This window comes from Limanda limanda, chromosome 21, assembly GCF_963576545.1.
Source record: "Limanda limanda chromosome 21, fLimLim1.1, whole genome shotgun sequence".
NCBI classification, from domain to species: domain Eukaryota; kingdom Metazoa; phylum Chordata; class Actinopteri; order Pleuronectiformes; family Pleuronectidae; genus Limanda; species Limanda limanda.
In genome coordinates this window covers 335,001-352,500 of record NC_083656.1, presented here as the reverse complement: position 1 = coordinate 352,500, position 17,500 = coordinate 335,001, and the positions used below count along the sequence as shown (strand labels likewise).

Genomic DNA, 17,500 nt, shown 5'->3' with positions numbered 1-17,500 from the left:
CAGAAAACTCAGGTTTAAACAGTAGTGAAACAAACATCAGCTGATTTGACCTGTGAAGATGTGTGTGTGTGTGTGTGTGTGTGTGTGTGTGTGTGTGTGTGTGTGTGTGTGTGTGTGTGTGTGTGTGTGTGTCCACACAGACAATGCTGTGTGTTGTGGTGTGTGTGCTCGTCCTCTCCGGTCTCGTGCACGGTGGAGCAGCTCACCTCCACCGACGCTTTGAGAAACCACATCTGCAGCTGGACCCTGAAGTGCACATGAACATAGTAAGTACACGCTTACTTCAGTCATGGTAACCCAGGTAACCATCAGTGTTTACATAAATAACAGGTAACTTTTCTACCACAAAATAAAAAACCTAACTTTTAGCCTCACCATGAACTCTAAATATCAAGACTTTTATTCTGAAAGTGAGAATTGTTTTTGTCAGTTTGAAAACGTTTTTTTTATTCTTAAAATATTTCTATGTTTATTTTGAAAAGTCAAATTTTTCTGAATCTTTGACTCTTATTGTGTTAACACTGTGGGCTCCATGGCCGGGGTCAAAGGTCAGACAAACACACTGGTTATCTGACCTAGTTTAGCTGAGGGTCAAAGTCTCAGTTTGTCTCCCTGATGATGTCACTGCTCAGACAGAGATCATCCGGCGCTGGAGCTACCCGGCCGAGGAGCACGAGGTTCTGACGGAGGACGGGTTCATCCTGATGGTGAACAGGATCCCCAGCGGACGGACACACACTGCAGGTCACACACACACACACACACACACACACACACACACACACACACACACACACACACACACACACACACACACACACACACACACACACACACACACACACACACACACACACACACACACACACTATCCAGGCAAAGACGTTTCCTCTGGTTATAAAGTCTGAGGATGAAAAGGAAGCTGAAACATCAAACTTCACTTCCTGTTTCTTTAAACAGCTCAACTGGTGATGGACATGTGACTCAGTAACAATCACTGATCCTTCAAAATAAAACATCAGAGGAGGAATCAGATCAAATCAGACAGGCCAAAATAACATTTGATGTTTTATGAGCTGCAGGCCCGAGGCCGGCGGTCTTGCTCCAACATGGCCTCCTCGCCGCCGGCAGCAACTGGATCACCAACCCGCCAAACTCCAGTCTGGGATACGTGCTGGCGGACGCCGGGTACGACGTGTGGCTCGGGAACAGCCGAGGGAACACGTGGTCCAGGAAACACCGGACGCTCACACCAGACCAGGACGAGTTCTGGAGGTTCAGGTACACAACGGCTGTATGACATCACTGTCTACCTGTGTGACATCACGACACCTGTGTGACATCAGCCTCCTCCTGGGCGTGTGTGTGTGTGTGTGTGTGTGTGTGTGTGTGTGTGTGTGTGTGTGTGTGTGTAGTCATGATGAAATGGCTCTGAAGGATCTTCCCGCCGTTGTAAACTACATCCTGAAGGTGACGGGACAAGAACAGATCTACTACATCGGACACTCTCAGGGAACCACGATAGGTAACACACACACACACACACACACACACACACACACACACACACACACACACACACACACACACACACACACACACACACACACACACACACACACACACACACACACACACACACACACACACACACACACACCTTTCTCTGTTTACATCACTGTAACAGTCTCTTATTTCCCAGCGTTCATGGCGTTCTCCACGCTCCCTGAACTGGCGAGTAAGATCAAGCTGTTCTTCGGTTTGGCTCCCGTGGCGACGGTGGCGTTCACCAGGAGCCCGATGACCAAACTGTCCGTCCTGCCGGAGCCGCTCATCTGGGTGAGAGCCGTCTGTCCAAGTGGGCGTGAGGAGGAGTCGATGATATTAACAGTGTGTTGATTGTGTTGATGACACGCCCCCTGCAGGCGCTGTTCGGCAGTAGGAACTTCCTGCCTCAGAGTCACCTGATCGAGTGGTTCGCTGAGCACGTGTGTGGGAAGCAGCCGCTCAGCGAGCTGTGTGGAAACCTCTTCTTCGTCCTCTGTGGCTTCGACGAGAAAAACCTCAACATGGTTCGTATGAGACGTCACATGACCACGGCACAAGGTCAGGTCACATGACCTGGCCACACCATCAGGTCATGTGGTCAGGTCACATGATAAGATTACATGACTCGAACATGTGTAACATGGTTCTGTTCATCTACAGACTCGGACTCCGGTTTACACAACACACTGTCCTGCTGGGACGTCCGTCCAGAACATGGTGCACTGGGCCCAGGTAACACACACACACACACACACACACACACACACACACACACACACACACACACACACACACACACACACACACACACACACACACACACACACACACACACACACACACACACACACACACACACACACACACACACACACACACACACACGAACACACACGTGTTCTGGTGTTGGCCTTCATTAGAGGCATTTAACTGGGAGGAGAGTTAGGAGGAGAAACTCTGATTCATAGCTGTATGAGTGTGTGATCAACACAATGCTCACACACAGACACACACTGTTGTTGCAGCACATCCATGGAGGGAAACTCACAGCGTTTGACTTCGGCTCTGAAGGAAACAAGAGACACTACAACCAGGTGAGTCTCTGAGGACCAGTGGGACCTGCTGAGGAAGACGTGTTTCTTACTGTCTCTGTCCCTCGTGTCCCCTCAGTCCACTCCCCCTCAGTACAACGTCCAGGACATGAAGGTTCCCACCGCTCTGTTTTCAGGGGGACAGGATACACTGGCGGACCCCAAAGATGTCGCTGTCCTCGTCACGCAGGTGAGTCTCCAGCTGCTTTCAGTCACGAACACGTCACAGGGAGACGCACAGGAAACCTCCCGTGGAACTGATGTCACGTGTTTGATTTCTCAGATTTAAACATGACAACTGTTGTTGTTTACAGAAGCCAATAGCTGTCAACAGGAAGTAATCAGAAGTCTACGTCCTCACTCACCTGTCTCTCTCTCTCTCTCTCTCTCTCTCTCTCTCTCTCTCTCTCTCTCTCTCTCTCTCTCTCTCTCTCTCTCTCTCTCTCTCTCTCTCTCTCTCTCTCTCTCTCTCTCTCTCTCTCTCTCTCTCTCTCTCTCTCTCTCTCTCTCTCTCTCTCTCTCTCTCTCTCTCTCTCTCTCTCTCTCTCTCTCTCTCTCTCTCTCTCTCTCTCTCTCTCTCTCTCTCTCTCTCACCTCAGGTGTCTAACTTGATCTACCATCAGCACATCGAACACTGGGAACATCTGGATTTCATTTGGGGTCTAGATGCTCCTGAACAGATGTTTCCCTCCATCCTGAGGCTGCTGAAGGAGCACCACTAGAGGGCGCCATGAGGACACTGGTTTCTGTTTAAAGCTTCACCCCCCACAGCAGAACCACAACAACTCTTTTGATTCAAACTGAACTTTTTGTCAATTAACATGTTAATTTCTGTTCCTGTGACATCATCAACCTGGTCTGTGAGGTCACAGAGTTGTGCACGTGACCACAACAGAACGCCATCATGTGAGACGTGTGCAGCACCAACCAGAGACAGTTTAATATAAAATGCTTTTATTTTGACGGGACATGTTGCATATGACTCTGTACTGTGAAGTTGTAACTTGAGTCTGATTTCACAAGTTAACGTTTAGATTTTTTAACATAAAACCATTTAATCTGAATCAGTTTTAATAAAACAATTTTAATGCAATTTACTTGAGAAACTCTCTCGTTGGGCCTCGCTCTCTCTCCTCTCGTCCGTCCATCACTGCATCTTCAACATGTTGACGATCTTGGTGAACTTCAGTCTGGTGGCGATGTCCAGCGGCGTCTCTCCGTCCTGCAGGAGACAACCGAGACGGGGTTCAGGCTCGTGGGTCATCAGGTCCCAAGCATCCTGCTCCTTTCATACGCACCTTGTTTCTGATGCTGGCGTCGGCGTCTCTGAGCAGCAGCAGAGGAACCAGGCGATGACTCTTCCTCTGGCAGACCAAGTGAAGCGCCGTGTTTCCTTTCTACACAAACACACAATCACTCAAACACACTGTGTCGCCCCCCAGTGGTTTAGCTGTGCACCATCATCTGAACTCTTCAGTCTGAACATATCAAACAGGAAATTGTCTGAAAACATTCAGGACAGTGTTGTATTTATATTTATATTCATATTTTCAAACCTGCAGAAACCTGTAGTTTTAATAAAGGTAACGTTTCATTTAGTTGCCTGTTGGTGGCGCCAAATCCTCTTCATGCATGTTTCAGTGTTTATTTTTGTACATTTTTACAAAACACTTGTTAGATCTTGGTGGTTTTTTACTCTTTATTTGAAGCGGATGAAGGATTCGAGTCGTCGGACGTCTGGATCTGAGCGAACTGTAGCAAAACTCGACTCAGCCAATCAGAGACGAGCCAGAGAAACACTGAGGTTAAACACGAAGCTGCTTGATTCACTGTCTACTGGAGTGAATCAGCTGCTTGTGTTTGAGGAGTCTGAAGAAGACTACAACTCCCATCATCCCTCACTGCTGCCCCACATCAACTAACTGTCCGGAGGCGATGTAGTGACTGTGACGCCTCCTGCTGGCTGAGTTATACTCTTCTGACTGATGAGAGAATATTCTGCGGTCATAATAAACAATCAGGTTTTATGGTGTAAACTCACATAATCAGCTGCGTTGACATTGACCTTACTCCTCAGAACGACCTCCATCAGACTCACATTCTGCCTCTGCTTTTGTAACTGCACACACATGGCAAGGAGTCAGTGTCTTGTACAGTTTGTGAATGAAAAAAGAGAATCAGTTTCTACGCCATAAATCAAACATCAAGGGTTTATTGAAGTTAATATCTGACGGACAGTAACTCAGTGAACGCACCATGAGAAAGTATCCGAGCAGCAGGATGGGCATCAGGATGGAGATCATCAGATAGTCGAGCAGAGAAAATGTCCTCTTGGACAAGTAGTGGAGACACGTCCTCTGTTTCTGAAACACACACACTGTCAATAAAGTTTATTTCCTTTTGACACAACCTTACTGAGGCTGTCTTCACTCATGAGCTCCAGATCAGATCCAGAGTTTGTGTTTCACAGCTGAACATCTCAGCAGCAGGTTCCTCACAGACTCGTCCAGCAGGAGGACAAACTGAGTCTGATCCTCCAGAGAAGATCCAGAGCTTAACAGTAACATGATGACATCATCCTGTGAAAGCACCTTATTGGTCAGGTGGACGTCGGCCTTGTTGTCCAAAAGGTATCGGACCATCCTCAGGTTGCCGCGGCGACAGGCAGCGATGAGGGGCGTGTCCCCTGTGTGTCCCTCCTGGACATTCAGGTTGTTTGGATCATCTTTCAGGATGCGATAGAGCTGATGAACGTCTCCGCTGTACGCTGACTGACAGGCCGGCTGGGGGGGGGCACCAGAGACACAAAGGGACAAATGATAACACAACTGATGTAACTAATGTTTATCAGCAGCAAACAGGACATGTCCACTGAGGGTGAGACAGGACACGTCTACTGAGGGTTAGACAGGACACGTCCACTGAGGGTGAGACAGGACACGTCCACTGAGGGTGAGACAGGACACGTCCACTGAGGGTTAGACAGGACACGTCCACTGAGGGTGAGACAGAACACGTCCACTGAGGGTGAGACAGGACACGTCTACTGAGGGTGAGACAGGACACGTCCACTGAGGGTGAGACAGGACACGTCCACTGAGGGTGAGACAGGACACATCTACTGAGGGTGAGACAGGACACGTCTACTGAGGGTGAGACAGGACACGTCCACTGAGGGTGAGACAGGACACATCTACTGAGGGTGAGACAGGACATGTCCACTGAGGGTGAGACAGGACACGTCTACAGAGGGTGAGACAGGACACGTCTACTGAGGGTGAGACAGGACACGTCTACTGAGGGTGAGACAGGACACGTCTACTGAGGGTGAGACAGGACACGTCCACTGAGGGTGAGACAGGACACGTCCACTGAGGGTGAGACAGGACACGTCTACTGAGGGTGAGACAGGACACGTCCACTGAGGGTGAGACAGGACACGTTTCTCTGTTGAGATGAGAATCGACATTCTTCTTCTGATGTTTAACAGATGTTTTACACACACACACACACACACACACACACACACACACACACACACACACACACACACACACACACACACACACACACACACACACACACACACACACACACACACACACACACATTCCTCCCTTGAATGATAAAATGATCAGATGAAACACATCAAACAAAATCATTCAAAAGCTCCCTCTCCTCAGTGAATAGTAACTAAGAGAACAGTAACTAAGAGTACAGTAACTAAGAGTACAGTAAAGTAGTGAGCAAATGTAATTTGTTACTTCCATCACTCGTCATTTATTTTCCTTCATGTTGATTCATGTTTGTTCGAGAACGTGTCACAGCTGCTGAGTGTGTGTGTGTCTTTCTGTTTGTGTGTTTATATGTGTGTGTGTGTGCGTGTTTGTGTGTGTGGGTGTGTGTGTGTGCGTGGGGCGGGTGTCGGTGTGTGTGTGTGCGTTTGTAATTGTGATTAAGATAAAGTATATAAAGTTTTTACCTCAGAGTAAACCAGACCCATGGCGGCTGACAGGAACTCACCTGTGCACATCAATGCACACACACACACACTGTCTGAACACTTACTTCCTGTTCCACATATCAAAATAAAAGAAAGAAATATTTTAGGTTCGGTTTTCTTTGAATCAGGGTTTGAATCAGTGACAAATCAAAGATACAGTTTTATGTCCTGTCATTATGTTTATGTTCTAAAAACTCTTTTTTTTATCTAAAACTTCTCAAAACGTCACATATTCTTACAACGTTCAGTTTTCAAGTGTTTTCCTTTTCGTGATGAAAATAAAGATGGGACTTTATTTCATCATCATGACGTCATCATCAACAGCAGCGATGTAAAAAAGATTTTCAGGCCACTCTGCTTTACTTTGAAATCAAACACCTACCACTTCCTGTCTGTCCTCCCCTGACTCTTTTGAGTTTGACTTTAAAAAAGGAAGGGACCTAATTTCCGGTTTCTGTCTTTAACACCTGAGAAGAGGTGGCGTCAGAGGGAGGCGGGGCTTCACAGATGGAATTCAGCATAAAGCAAAATCAAACAAGATCCATAAAAAAGTTCACAAGAGAAACACGACACAGAGAGAAGATACACAACAACAACCCACACAATCAACACACTGACAGGAAACTCTGGTTTTTAGTGTTTGGCAAATGTTTTAGTATTTTTTTTGTTGAGAAATGTTTGTGTTTAGTTTAGTTTTCAGGTGGCTCCAGCTAGTTCGCTAAACCGAGCTAACTTGAGTTCAAATTACTGGTTTTATGACATCATCTTCACTTCCCATGGACGAACAATGACAAAGGTTTTACTAAGTCAGGGGTGATGACGTCACTGTGTTTACCTGCTACTGATTGGTCCTTACTACATGTATCAGTTCTGTTTATGGAAAACGTGTCAGAGTGACACATCTCCGCTACTCGGTTCTGATCTTTGGCAGCAGTGGTGCGCATGCGCGCAGGGTGACCGGAAGCTGTAGTGAGTCATCTGTGAGCAGAGACGATCTGTGCTCCACCATCATCAGCTGTCACACGTTTCAACGTGTTGTTCATCTCGCGTTCAGCCGCGGGTTCGATCCCGGAGTTCAGAGCCCGCGACCCGGACGGTCCTCCCGCTGGGGCCCGCGCTCAGCTCCGGATGTGACGCTGGACTCAAGGTAAATGTCTCCTGGAGCTGTCTGTCCCCGGTCTGCATCTGTCCCACCAGGACAAAACCCACTTCCTGTTTCACTGCGTCTCTTTACGATTCATCATGAAAAATAATAACTTTAAATCAGAAAAGGGAGCAGATTTAACTCATCCATTTATTATTTATCAATCATTCTCCATGAACTCTTATTTTGAAAAATCAGGATTTGTTTGTTTAGGCATTTATTTGAACATGAGACTCACATAAGTAAAGGTTTTAAATATCAAATTCGTTTTTTCATGAAGTGTGTTTTCTGTAAACAATGAATGGATAATTATGTGTTTTTATTTAAATATAGAACATTAGACCTGTACTTTCAAAATAAATCCTTAAACAAACATGTTATTTACTGTATTTTCAAGTTAATTCATGTGGAAAATCCATTAAAAAGAATACATTGCTATTCATTAATAAAAAGTCCATTAATTTCCCCTTATATAAAAAGCATTTAAGCATTAACATGGTTAGCCTCCATATCTGAGGCTGAAGCACTTCCTGTCAGCTGTGCAGGTGGGACGAGGTCAAAGGTCGAGCAGCAGCAGAATGTGGACGAGCAGGAAGTTTGTGGAGCTCCTCCACCACATGTGAAGGAACCATGACACAGGAATGCTATCAGAGGTCGACTCAGTGGGAGCTGACAGCGCCCCCTGCAGGCTTACCGAGCACTGCAGGAAATCGCTCTTTTCAAATGATTCACGTATTTAAACCAACCACAGCTCATCTTTGTTTTATTGTTTTTAGTATTGTCTGCTCTTCTGGTAAAACAGAAATATCCCCAGTCTTTGTCTTCACCTCATTACTGCCCCTGAGGCTGGAGAGCAGAAGACACTCACTAGTACTAGACAGTTACCAGAAATCAGGATCAGGACCAGGATCAGGACCAGGACCAGAAATCAGGACCAGGACCAGGACCAGGATCAGGACTTAATCTGGATTCAGGTGTGAACAGGAGCCAACTGGACAAGTGGCCTTAGTTTCTGACTGAAACTGTCTGCAGGCTCCAGGATGATGCAGCTGTTGCCATGGTGACGTCCTCCAGTGAGGACGGTGATTCAGAGCTGCTGCTGGTTTCTAGGTTCAGTTTCACTCATCTGTTCAGAAAAGAAGACTGATGTCTTCTTCTTCTTCTTCTCTGTTGTTACGGTGGAGGACTCAGTGGATTGCTAGTCCCAGTTGTCGTGGTAACTGTGGATCAAAGTGAAGGTCAAGCGGGGGGGGGGGGGCTTGCGCTGCTACTTACAGTCTCACAGCTAAAGGGACAATTCACACAAAACTGAAGAGTGACGACCTGTGTCTCTGTGTGTGTCTCTGTGTCTGTGTGTCTGTGTGTGTCTCTGTGTGTCTCTGTGTGTCTGTGTGTGTCTCTGTGTGTCTGTGAGTGTGTCTGTGTGTGTCTCTGTGTGTCTGTGTGTGTCTGTGTGTGTCTGTGTGTGTCTGTGTGTCTCTGCAGTGAAGCCTGATGGGAGGAAGCAGATGGACGAGCTGGTCGTGGGCCGAGTGACGGACACACACACCATGGACCAAGACTTCAGTTTCAATACACTGGTGTGTGTGTGTGCGTGTGTGTGTGTGTGTACGTGTGTGCGTGTGTGTGTGTGTGTGTGTGTGTGTGAGCATTTATAGATTCATGATTGATGGTGTGAATGGTGGGGGGGGTAATACAACACGTATCAAATAGAAAACATTGAAATAAAATATATATGAGATATTAGAGCTGGGAAAAGAAAAAGACTTTTCTCTCCTTATCATCCTCTCTGTCCCTCTGTCTGTCCCTCTATCTGTCCCTCTGTCTGTCCCTCCTCTCTGTCCCTCCTCTTTGTCCCTCTGTCTGTCCCTCCTCTCTGTCCCTCTGTCTGTCCCTCCTCTCTGTCCCTCTGTCTGTCCCTCCTCTCTGTCCCTCTGTCTGTCCCTCTGTCTGTCCCTCCTCTCTGTCCCTCTGTCTGTCCCTCCTCTCTGTCCCTCTGTCTGTCCCTCCTCTCTGTCCCTCTGTCTGTCCCTCCTCTCTGTCCCTCCTCTCTGTCCCTCTGTCTGTCCCTCCTCTCTGTCCCTCCTCTCTGCGTCCATCCTTCCATTTCGTGTCTTGTCTCTGTTGCGTCTTGTTAATAGAGAAGACGGAGGACAGAGGACTGGTTGTCCTCATCTCTGTCCCTCTGTCTGTCCCTCTCTCTGTCCCTCCTCTGTCTGTCCCTCCTCTCTATCCCTCTGTCTGTCCCTCTGTCTGTCCCTCTGTCTGTCCCTCCTCTCTATCCCTCTGTCTGTCCCTCCTCTCTGTCCCTCCTCTCTCTGCTGCGTCCTGTGAATAGAGAAGACGGAGGACAGAGGACTGGTTGTCCTCCTCTCTGTCCCTCCTCTCTGTCCCTCTGTCTGTCCCTCCTCTCTGTCCCTCTGTCTGTCCCTCCTCTCTGTCCCTCCTCTCTGTCCCTCCTCTCTGTCCCTCTTCTGTCTGTCCCTCTCTATGTCCCTCCTCTCTGTCCCTCCTCTCTGTCCCTCCTCTCTGTCCCTCTCTCTGTCCCTCCTCTCTGTCCCTCTGTCTGTCCTTCCTCTCTGTCCCTCTGTCTGTCCCTCTCTCTGTCCCTCTGTCTGTCCCTCCTCTCTGTCCCTCCTCTGTCTGTCCCTCCTCTCTGTCCCTCCTCTCTATCCCTCTGTCTGTCCCTCCTCTCTGTCCCTCTGTCTGTCCCTCCTCTCTGTCCCTCTGTCTGTCCCTCCTCTCCGTCCCTCCTCTCTGTCCCTCTGTCTGTCCCTCCTCTCTGTCCCTCCTCACTGTCCCTCCTCTCTGTCCCTCCTCTCTGTCCCTCCTCTCTGCGTCCATCCTTCCATTTCCTGTCTTGTCTCTGTTGCGTCTTATGAATAGAGAAGACGGAGGACAGAGGACTGGTTGTCCTCCTCTCTGTCACTCCTCTCTGTCCCTCTGTCTGTCCCTCTGTCTGTCCCTCCTCTCTCTGCTGCGTCCTGTGAATAGAGAAGACGGAGGACAGAGGACTGGTTGTCCTCCTCTAACCAGTCCAGCAGAACAAACGATGCATTCAGGCTCCGGGCAGCGATGGGAAATCTGAATTTCTTTGCCTGAACTCTGGGCTCAGATGTCCCTGTGGCTCCGGGTGTTGATGTGGGACAGCGATGGAGGAGGTGGAGTTCCCAGGACACAGGTTCTTTATGTCTCACATCAGGACGGTTCCTTGTCCTGCACCGATTCAGGACAGATTCCACTCAGTGGGACTCAGAGGTCAGAGGTCACTGTAGAATCCCAGGTTTCCTTAATGACTACGTCCTTCAAATCACATCTTCTGATTCCTGAGACGACTGATGAAGTCCGAGACGTCGTCTTCTTCTTTTCAGGAACACACGTCCAAACACATCTGGACGTGTGTGACCTGCGGAGTCAGTGTGCAGCAGCATCCAGAGGTGTCTCTACTTGTGTGTTTGTGTTGTGCAGAAGAAGCTGGCAGCAGAGGCCGACCACACGGACGTGTCTCTGACGGCGGCGGAGCGGGTGCGAGCGCTGGGGAAGATGGGATTCAGCGTGGAGATCAACGATGACATCACACCGCGACGCTACTTCCGCTCGGGGGTGGAGATGGAGCGCATGGCGGCGGTGTACCTGGAGGAAGGAAGTCTGGAGAACGCCTATGTCCTCTATAGCAAGTTTATCACGTAAGGAATGAAATGAGCGACATGACGATGTCCTCCGTGTTCCGTCTCCAGTGTCTCACAGGAGACGTGTGTGTTCAGTCTGTTCGTAGAGAAGCTGCCGAGCCACAGGGACTACCAGCAGAGCAGCATTCCAGAGAGACAGCTCATCATGAAGGTAACTGAGCCCCACCCTCCTGGAGCCTGTCCCCTGACCTCTAGGGTTGTCCCCTGACCTCCGGAGAAGTGTCTGTCCTCGTGGACAAAGCCTCCAGGAACATTGGACACTTTCCAGACTCTGCCACTAGTCGCCAAGTCTCCAGAGGAAGTTCCCCGGTTTCCAGAGCGAACCTTCCCACTGGGGAGCTTCTCCTGGTGATAGGACCTGGACCTCTGGACAGCTTCCAGGAGCTGCTTCAGTCCTGGTGCCCCCCCCCCCTCAATGTGACCTGCTCAAAGCCTGTCCTCAGTTGACGAGTGGCCTCCTGCTTCAGATGCAGGCCCAGTGGGCGGAGCAGTCTCGGTGACTACAGTAATATTAGTTGTAGTAGTTATAATAATTCTGTGTCTCATTTTTGTAGAAGCTTCAGGAAGTGGCGTTCCCTCGAAAAGACGAGTTGAAGAAACGTCTTCAGGAGAAATACAGCAGGGAACACAGCGAGTTCCTCAGATCCCAGGTGTGTGTGTGTGTCCCCATCAGATCCCAGGTGTGTGTGTGTGTTCCCATCAGATCCCAGGTGTGTGTGTTCCCATCAGATCCCAGGTGTGTGTGTGTGTTCCCATCAGATCCCAGGTGTGTGTGTGTGTGTGTTCCCATCAGATCCCAGGTGTGTGTGTGTGTTCCCATCAGATTCCACAGTGTGTGTGTGTGTTCCCATCAGATTCCACAGTGTGTGTGTGTGTGTTCCCATCAGATCCCAGGTGTGTGTGTGTGTTCCCATCAGATCCCAGGTGTGTGTGTGTGTTCCCATCAGATTCCACAGTGTGTGTGTGTGTGTTCCCATCAGATCCCAGGTGTGTGTGTGTGTTCCCATCAGATCCCAGGTGTGTGTGTGTGTTCCCATCAGATTCCACAGTGTGTGTGTGTGTTCCCATCAGATTCCACAGTGTGTGTTTGTGTTCCCATCAGATTCCACAGTGTGTGTGTGTGTTCCCATCAGATTCCACAGTGTGTGTTTGTGTTCCCATCAGATCCCAGGTGTGTGTGTGTGTGTTCCCATCAGATCCCACAGTGTGTGTGTGTGTGTTCCCATCAGATCCCAGGTGTGTGTGTGTTCCCATCAGATCCCACAGTGTGTGTGTGTGTGTTCCCATCAGATTCCAGGTGTGTGTGTGTGTTCCCATCAGATTCCACAGTGTGTGTGTGTGTTCCCATCAGATTCCACAGTGTGTGTGTGTGTGTTCCCATCAGATCCCAGGTGTGTGTGTGTGTTCCCATCAGATTCCACAGTGTGTGTTTGTGTTCCCATCAGATCCCAGGTGTGTGTGTGTGTTCCCATCAGATCCCAGGTGTGTGTTTGTGTTCCCATCAGATTCCACAGTGTGTGTGTGTGTTCCCATCAGATTCCACAGTGTGTGTGTGTGTGTTCCCATCAGATCCCAGGTGTGTGTTTGTGTTCCCATCAGATTCCACAGTGTGTGTTTCACTGTTGTCACATTAGATGATAGATTGACTCACAGGTGTGTGGAAGGTTGAAGTGTTATTCTAAAGCAGATACAGGTGTCTGTTGTGTTTGTGTTACTACAGGTGTGTTACAGTGGTTGTGTTTCCTCAGAGCCAGCCGGCGGTGTTGGATGGGTGTGGCCAGCAGCTGCAATGCCTCTCCCTATTGGACGAGGACAGGAGGCGGCGGCTGCAGCTGGAGGGCGAGCGGCAGCGGGTCGCCGCCCTGCGACGGATGCAGATCGAGTCAGAACAGTTTCGTTACTTCGAAGACCAGCTGAGGCGTCAGGAACTGGCCAATAGCAGAGAGGAGGTCACACAAAAGGTCCCGCTGTCAAAGTATTACTACTGTTACTATAACTGCTACTGTTCCTGTTCCCAGGACTCCACCAGTGCACCAGTACTGCTGCAGACCTGCACCTGTGGAACCAGTCCCATGTAGCGTGGGGGGGGTTCCAGTATCAGGGCTGTGTTGTGTCAGCAGTATTGTTGCAGTAACGTGTTTCTCCTGCAGGTGGACACCAAAGTGCCTGAGGTGACCGACGGCACTCGTCCATCTCGGCAACCAATCAGTGAAGCTGCACGATCGCAGGGGGCGGATCCAAACAGACCTGCTCCTATCAGCGAACCAGCTGCCACGTTGGCCGGCGTTCATCGTGAGTTCACACGTGCACTTACTGTATGCGTTTTTATATATATATATAAATGTATAGTTTTGTTTTCTGTGTGCAGCTCAGAAGGTGGAAGGTCTGAGGCGGGTGGTGATCCCCAGAGATCTGACCTATCGGTTCCTCCTGTTGGCGGATTCCAACACGGCCAGAGGAATAGAAACCTGTGGAGTTCTGTGTGGACGACTGGTGAGACCAGCTGATGATCATCTTCAGGATCTTTGATATTTGATTCTCCGAGTAAATATTTAACAAGTTACCATAAGTACCGACCAGAACTCACGTAATGTAATAACTCTCTCTCTCTCCTGTCTGCTGCTCTCAGACACACAATGAGTTTGTGCTGACTCACGTCGTGATCCCCAAACAATCGGCCGGTCCAGATTTCTGCGACATGGAGAATGTGGAGGAGCTGTTCAGCTTCCAGGACCAACAGCACCTGCTGACGCTGGGCTGGATCCATGTAGGATGTCCTAAAGACACAATAAACATACGCTAACGACACGTTGCATTTAGCTGACGCTTTCATCCAAAGCGACTCACAATAAGCATCAACCACGTCGGAAGAGGTGTCGACTTCCTGTCCTGGTGTCGTTCCAGCGTTTAGGAGCCAGGACGGCAAACAGTCGAGATTTTGTACACACTTAACACACGCTAACTACACATCAGACACACGCTAACTACACACTGAACACATGCTAACTACACACTTAACACACGCTAAGTACACATCAGACACACGCTAACTACACACTGAACACATGCTAACTACACACTGAACACACGCTAACTACACACTTAACACACGCTAACTACACATCACACACACGCTAACTACACATCAAACACACGCTAACTACACACTGAACACATCCTAACTACACACTGAACACACGCTAACTACACACTTAACACACGCTAACTACACATCAGACACACGCTAACTACACATCAAACACACGCTAACTACACACTTAACACACGCTAACTACACATAAAACACACGCTAACTACACATCAGACACACGCTAACTACACATCAGACACACGCTAACTACACACTGAACACATGCTAACTACACACTTAACACATGCTAACTACACACTGAACACACGCTAACTACACACTTAACACACGCTAACTACACACTGAATACACGCTAACTACACATCAAACACACGCTAACTACACATCAAACACACGCTAACTACACATCAAACACACGCTAACTACACACTGAACACATGCTAACTACACACTGAACACACGCTAACTACACACTTAACACACGCTAACTACACATCACACACACGCTAACTACACATCAAACACACGCTAACTACACATCAAACACACGCTAACTACACATCAAACACATGCTAACTACACATCAAACACACGCTAACTACACACTGAACACATGCTAACTACACACTTAACACATGCTAACTACACACTGAACACATGCTAACTACACACTGAACACATGCTAACTACACACTGAACACACGCTAACTACACACTTAACACATGCTAACTACACACTGAACACATGCTAACTACACACTTAACACATGCTAACTACACACTGAACACATGCTAACTACACACTGAACACACGCTAACTACACACTTAACACACGCTAACTACACATCAGACACACGCTAACTACACATCAACACACGATAAATACAAACTGAACACACGCTAACTACACACACTAACTACACAGCAAACACAATAAATACACATCAAACACAATAAATACACATCAAACACACGCAAACTACACAGCAAACATACGCTAACAACACAGCAAACACAATAAATACACATCAAACACAATAAATACACATCAAACACACGCTAACAACACACTAAACAGGCCACACACCCACTAGCCCACTGACAGACTGGGGTCCTCCATTGTTCTTACCCTGGTCCTTCATTTGCATGATCAAAGATCACCATGGCAACAGTGGTTGAGCAGCGACAGATAGGAACAGGGGAACAGAGGTCTCACTCTGAACAGTGTTTATGTTTAGCATATTTAAATTCGCTTTCCACAACTGGACGGTCCCCACAACGTCTGCTGTACAATGTCCCAGTGTCAGTTGACAGTCAGGTTGTGCCTAAAAAGAGTTGTGTTGTTTTGTGTTGTTTGTGTGTTTCAGACTCATCCCACTCAGACCGCCTTCCTGTCCAGCGTCGACCTCCACACTCACTGCTCGTACCAGCTGATGCTGCCGGAGGCCGTCGCCATCGTCTGCGCTCCCAAACATAACGAGTATGTCCCACACACTTAAAGACTACATTTCCCATCAGGCCTTTCAACAGGGTGCGACACAGAACAGTGCACTGCGAAGTGGACTGGACAGAGTGTTCAGCTTAATAAAGATTCCAAACATCAGGGGTCAATCATGCTCACTTCAAAGAGAACTGGAAACTGTGCAGAGGAAACAGTTCGTTGACAAGAAAAAATACACAACTCGCTGGAGCGTTATTATGGATCATAGAAATAACTCATGTTATTATGGATCATAGAAGTCACTCATGTTATTATGGATCATAGAAATAACTCATGTTATTATGGATCATAGAAATAACTCATGTTATTATGGATCATAGAAGTCACTCATGTTATTATGGATCATAGAAATAACTCATGTTATTATGGATCATAGAAGTAACTCATGTTATTATGGATCATAGAAATAACTCATGTTATTATGGATCATAGAAATAACTCATGTTATTATGGATCATAGAAATAACTCATGTTATTATGGATCATAGAAATAACTCATGTTATTATGGATCATAGAAGTCACTCATGTTATTATGGATCATAGAAATAACTCATGTTATTATGGATCATAGAAATAACTCATGTTATTATGGATCATAGAAGTAACTCATGTTATTATGGATCATAGAAGTAACTCATGTTATTATGGATCATAGAAGTAACTCATGTTATTATGGATCATAGAAGTAACTCATGTTATTATGGATCATAGAAGTCACTCATGTTATTATGGATCATAGAAGTCACTCATGTTATTATGGATCACAGACGAACTCATGTTATTATGGATCATTGAAATAACTCATGTTATTATGGATCATAGAAATAACTCATGTTATTATGGATCATAGAAGTAACTCATGTTATTATGGATCACAGAAGTAACTCATGTTATTATGGATCATAGAAGTAACTCATGTTATTATGGCTCATAGAAGTAACTCATGTTATTATGGATCATAGAAGGAACTCATGTTATTATGGATCACAGAAGTAACTCATGTTATTATGGATCATAGAAGGAACTCATGTTATTATGGATCACAGAAGGAACTCATGTTATTATGGATCATAGAAGGAACTCATGTTATTATGGATCACAGAAGTAACTCATGTTATTATGGATCACAGAAGTAACTCGTGTTGTTATGGATCACAGAAGTAACTCGTGTTGTTATGGATCACAGAAGTAACTCATGTTATTATGGATCATAGAAGGAACTCATGTTATTATGGATCATAGAAGTAACTCATGTTATTATGGATCACAGAAGGAACTCATGTTATTATGGATCACAGAAGTAACTCATGTTATTATGGATCATAGAAGTAACTCATGTTATTATGGATCATAGAAGTAACTCATGTTATTATGGATCATAGAAGTAACTCATGTTATTATGGATCATAG

At 47.1% G+C, this 17,500-nt stretch overlaps 3 protein-coding genes across 3 annotated transcripts in view; 2 read left to right on the top strand and 1 right to left on the bottom strand.

Annotated features, from left to right (window-relative positions):
• lipf (lipase, gastric) overlaps window positions 1-3,732 on the top strand; it is a 4,265-nt gene extending 533 nt beyond the window's left edge. Inside the window, exons 2-11 of the mRNA XM_061094662.1 lie at window positions 141-266; window positions 633-744; window positions 1,083-1,281; window positions 1,416-1,525; window positions 1,703-1,839; window positions 1,926-2,072; window positions 2,209-2,280; window positions 2,574-2,642; window positions 2,719-2,829; window positions 3,239-3,732. Of these exons, the coding sequence (XP_060950645.1) occupies window positions 144-266; window positions 633-744; window positions 1,083-1,281; window positions 1,416-1,525; window positions 1,703-1,839; window positions 1,926-2,072; window positions 2,209-2,280; window positions 2,574-2,642; window positions 2,719-2,829; window positions 3,239-3,361 (1,203 nt within the window). The 5' untranslated portion in view covers window positions 141-143 and the 3' untranslated portion in view covers window positions 3,362-3,732. The remainder of the gene's footprint in view (window positions 1-140; window positions 267-632; window positions 745-1,082; window positions 1,282-1,415; window positions 1,526-1,702; window positions 1,840-1,925; window positions 2,073-2,208; window positions 2,281-2,573; window positions 2,643-2,718; window positions 2,830-3,238) is intronic.
• On the bottom strand, window positions 3,577-6,684 carry ankrd22 (ankyrin repeat domain 22). The gene is made up of 6 exons (XM_061094663.1): window positions 6,622-6,684; window positions 5,231-5,422; window positions 4,895-5,002; window positions 4,681-4,758; window positions 3,938-4,036; window positions 3,577-3,861 (listed from the first exon to the last, which is right to left on the bottom strand). Exons 1-6 carry the CDS (start codon window positions 6,670-6,672, stop codon window positions 3,787-3,789), a joined length of 603 nt encoding a protein of 200 aa, XP_060950646.1. The 5' UTR covers window positions 6,673-6,684; the 3' UTR covers window positions 3,577-3,786.
• Window positions 6,685-7,636: 952 nt separating this feature from the next.
• The window catches only part of stambpl1 (STAM binding protein-like 1), an 11,794-nt gene continuing 1,930 nt past the window's right edge, over window positions 7,637-17,500 (top strand). The window contains exons 1-10 of the mRNA XM_061095388.1: window positions 7,637-7,789; window positions 9,272-9,366; window positions 11,255-11,472; window positions 11,551-11,626; window positions 12,030-12,125; window positions 13,224-13,436; window positions 13,626-13,767; window positions 13,844-13,968; window positions 14,105-14,242; window positions 15,956-16,068. Coding sequence (XP_060951371.1) covers window positions 9,295-9,366; window positions 11,255-11,472; window positions 11,551-11,626; window positions 12,030-12,125; window positions 13,224-13,436; window positions 13,626-13,767; window positions 13,844-13,968; window positions 14,105-14,242; window positions 15,956-16,068 — 1,193 coding nt within the window. The 5' untranslated portion in view covers window positions 7,637-7,789; window positions 9,272-9,294. The remainder of the gene's footprint in view (window positions 7,790-9,271; window positions 9,367-11,254; window positions 11,473-11,550; window positions 11,627-12,029; window positions 12,126-13,223; window positions 13,437-13,625; window positions 13,768-13,843; window positions 13,969-14,104; window positions 14,243-15,955; window positions 16,069-17,500) is intronic.

What these genes read in the sequence shown, in the direction of transcription:
- ankrd22 (XM_061094663.1), bottom strand. Translation starts at nt 6,672, where the DNA reads ATGTGCACAGGTGAGTTCCTGTCAGCCGCCATGGGTCTGGTTTACTCT. An exon ending in TGGGTCTGGTTTACTCTGAG is followed by an intron (nt 5,423 to 6,621) that starts GTAAAAACTTTA and finishes GCCCCCCCCCAG; the next exon opens with CCGGCCTGTCAGTCAGCGTA. An exon ending in TGCTCGGATACTTTCTCATG is followed by an intron (nt 4,759 to 4,894) that starts GTGCGTTCACTG and finishes ATGTGTGTGCAG; the next exon opens with TTACAAAAGCAGAGGCAGAA.